Here is a 3,778-nt window from a genome sequence, read left to right on the forward strand (position 1 = left end):
TAAGGTTTTTTGTTGGCTATTTTGGAGTTTAGCTAATATTTAAGCAACACACTAAATATTTTTTGCAACATTAGCATGTATTAGGGAATTTTAAGCAATTTTACTACAATTTTTTTCTGAAATTTAGGTCAACTTCAGCACCCTTTCATTGTTCTTTAATGAAATTTCCAGTCTGTTAACAACTTTAACATTTTGCAAATTGCTTTTGTATTTTCAACTCTTTAATCCCTTCAGCAATTAAAGTAAATTGAGTCACCATTTTCAGGAAAAAGCTTCAGCATCTTCTACTTTCAGCAAAAGGCATTCACAATATCATTATCGCAAGTAATGCAACTTTTCTAGTTAAAAAAGTATTGATCTCATGGGAAATTATACTATTTATGTCTCATAAAATTATGTTGCTTTTTGTGGGTTTCATCATCACCCTAAATCTTTTTGAATTTTCTATCAAGACTTTTATTTATGGTAGAAATGTTGCTGTGATTCATAGGAACTCAGCAGCTTCTATGCTGATGATGCTCATCAGTTTATTTGTGGGGAATATAAAAACCAAACAATCATCTCACGAATCTACTGTTCTGTGTGACCAAACACGGACTGACCTGGTGAAAAGAGGCCATCTCCCTCTCCTCCTGGCCAGCCAATCATCTCCCTCATCTTCTTCAGAGTCAGCTGCTCCATCAGCACAAACACCGGAGCGATCTCGTAGGTGAACCTGTCAATCACACCGTCACACTTTATGGATGCAGAGCATGGTTCTACACCGCAGACAATTCACTGCGCATTACAGAGCCCAGACCCATGCGGGCTGCATAATAATTTTCTTTAGCCTTTCATTTAATTCAATCCATACAGCTCGAAGTGGAGCCGGTGCTGACTGGGCTAATTAAAAAGTGCCTGATAGGAGCCAATCAGCAAACATTCATATTCAAATGCCTCCTAAAATCACTGAGTAGTTTAATTAAAGCACACAAAGCCCTGATGTATATCTGTCAGTTCTGCCAATCTCCACAGAGAGCTTGAATGGAAGTGATTGAATGGCTGAGAGGACCTGAGGAGTGTCTGAGGATGAGCACTGAGGATGTTTCAAAGAGATAACGGCGGCTGGTGGTCCCAAAAATACAGAAAATGTATCAATGGATTTCATAATTTGATTTATTAAAATAAGATAAACATAAAGGAGACAGAGCCTTAAATATGTCGTTTCTGTCAGAGAATCAGGAATGGCAGCTTAGCGGACAACAAGAACTGACAGAGTGTTAAAGGCAGAGAAGCCCCTTGTGGAGCTTTTTCCTCTCTTTACTAACTGACAAGCGCTTTCCGAGACATACCCTCAGGACTGATCCCTGTTTAACCTGCCTCTAATGAGGCCAGTTACACAACACTTCACCGCCTCTGATGCTAGAACGCCAACAAAGTCAACAAAACCTCGTCCCTCCTGCGTCCCTCTTAATTAAATGTATGTTAAAAGGACCGCGGCGTGTTGTAGTTTGGCCATGAGAAAGGGAAAGATAAAGGCTCCAGGGAGGGGGATGTGGAGGGAAACAAAGCGCTGAAGGAAACTGTGGCGGAGGACAACAAAGGAGGAGGGGGGAAATGATGTCGTGAGCGCATGGGGGGGGGGGCAGCAGAAACACAACAGAATGAGGCACAAAGAGGTGGAGAAATAGGTTGAAAATCTCCACTGAGGACAGAAACACAAGAGGAACAAAAAAGGATATCTGGACCTTGGTTTTCTACAACAAAGGATAACATCTCAAAGAAGACAAAATGCCTCTCATTGACCTAATTTCATAATGTCATTTGATGTGCTGGTGGATTTAAGCCTTATGTAAGGTGGACACAAGTATCAGATACCCTTCAAATCCCACTTTTGCTTCCCACTACCACAGAAAAGGCAGAAAAATGGGTGCATCCATTTAAAATTCTCCTTGTCTCTCAGTCATTTCATGCTGTAATAACAATAATGGTGATCATTATCACAATCAGAGCCAATCATTGGTCCTTTCAGGGTGAAAATTACCCCTCAGTCACCTGCCCGTCTCCAGAGACAGCCCCTAAATGCCCTTATTATCATCATCAAGGGCACTCCGAGTGTGTAGGTGCGTGGTTGAATACATATGTGTGCATTTCCTTGTGTGTTTGTATATGACTAACCCTCTGACCCGAAACCACACTCCACTTTCAGCCCCTCAAAGGAGTACTGAGTCACTCTGAATCCTCTGGGACAATGGAGCTGGAATGAGTACTCCACGGGGAGCGGCAGGAGCCAGTTTCCACGCCGTCACAGCCCGAGGACATTGTGTGTCAGTGTGGGGCCCAGCTGGCCTATCTGCTAAGACCAGCTCACAATGAGCCTGCAGTCAATGGACTGGAAACCCTTGCTGCTGTATCTGGGACATCCAGAGCTGGTGTGTGTGAATGTGAGTGTCATTATGGAAGTGTGTTCGAGTGTGGGAAGTCATGGCTCCGTCTCCAGGGACATTCTTTCAAACTGGAGATGAGACGGCAGGGCTTTGCGGAGAGGGTCTGGCTTCTTGAGCTAATGTTTTTAGAAATGAGATAAATGAAGTGTTTCAGTTTTATTTTGTAGCGACTCAGCTCATCTTTGCTTTGCAGTGATCTGTGCAGGATTTTGTGCTGCTGTTTTTGCAGTTACATACATTTTAGATGCATTACATTTGATTTTATTTCTTTAGTGCCTTCTTGTGCAAGTGCCACTTAAATTGCTTCTTAAAAGAAATGTCAGTGGAACAATATTACATACTAAATACAAACATATAATTACCTAAATATGCCTTATTGGTGTAAAATAAATAAAAAGAATTATCAATGATGACAAAAAGTTTGCAACTTATGTAAAAACTTTTTCTAATAAATGCTTTTAACGTTGACTGTATATGAGAACTGGACTGAGTGAGTGTGACATCAACCATAAAGCAATGATGTATTTCCTGCTCCAACAAAATTAAATCAGTTTAGTCGCCTTTTTACTTTTCAAGATAGGTACGCCGCCATGTTGGAGCCAACCGAGGTTAGTAAGCAGTGATTAATCCATCGTTTCTATGGGAACGAATCAGGAGTGAGTTTGTTGGAAGGCCACACCCCTACCTCTTGATAGTGGGCTCGGGAGAATCTGTCAACCAATCGCTTCAAACGTTCAATATAGCTCCACCTCCTTTTTTGAGGCATCTGATGGGTCAGTTTATAAGTTGAATAACTTGCGTTACAGAAAAAAAATAATAAAAAAATGTAATCCACAAGAATATTTAAAAAAATATTATCAGATCCAGAGTTGATTATTCTGAAAAATACAATGATTGAGTGATAGCTGTTAATTTCTCTGTAGAATACTATGGGATTTTGGCTTCTTGGAGCCAACAGGTACTTCCTGTTTGGAACACGAGGGGGGAGTGGTCACTTAGTCCAGTTCTCTTATACAGTCAGAGATGTTTATCTTCTAAACTAAAACTTTTTTTTAATATGTCTTGAAAGAAATACTAGTTGGTTCCATGGTGACAGTATCTCCACACTAAAAGTCCTTCAACCAGTCAGGATTGGACACCCCCCAGGGTTTAGGATTTCAACTAAAACAGGACTACATCTAAACATAAAAATAAAATACAAAATAATAAAACACCTCATGTCTCCCTAAAAATCATTGGAGTTTGCAAAATATAATTTTTTATTCATCTAAATTCTGATGTCTCGATTCAACTTTAATATGGTTTTAGAGGGGTGTTTTTTTCCCCTAAAGTCTAGCATTTCCTAAATGTAA

The 3,778-nt window shown here is 40.2% G+C and overlaps 1 protein-coding gene across 2 annotated transcripts in view; it reads right to left on the reverse strand.

Annotated features, from left to right (window-relative positions):
* The window catches only part of LOC112147367 (glutamate decarboxylase 1), a 15,879-nt gene that overhangs the window by 5,874 nt on the left and 6,227 nt on the right, over positions 1–3,778 (reverse strand). For both annotated transcript variants that reach the window (XM_024273701.2, XM_024273702.2), the window contains one exon: positions 603–715. In XM_024273701.2, the coding sequence (XP_024129469.1) occupies positions 603–715 (113 nt within the window). The remainder of the gene's footprint in view (positions 1–602; positions 716–3,778) is intronic.

The sequence above is a fragment of the Oryzias melastigma genome, linkage group LG17 (genome assembly GCF_002922805.2).
Source record: "Oryzias melastigma strain HK-1 linkage group LG17, ASM292280v2, whole genome shotgun sequence".
Lineage (NCBI taxonomy): Eukaryota > Metazoa > Chordata > Actinopteri > Beloniformes > Adrianichthyidae > Oryzias > Oryzias melastigma.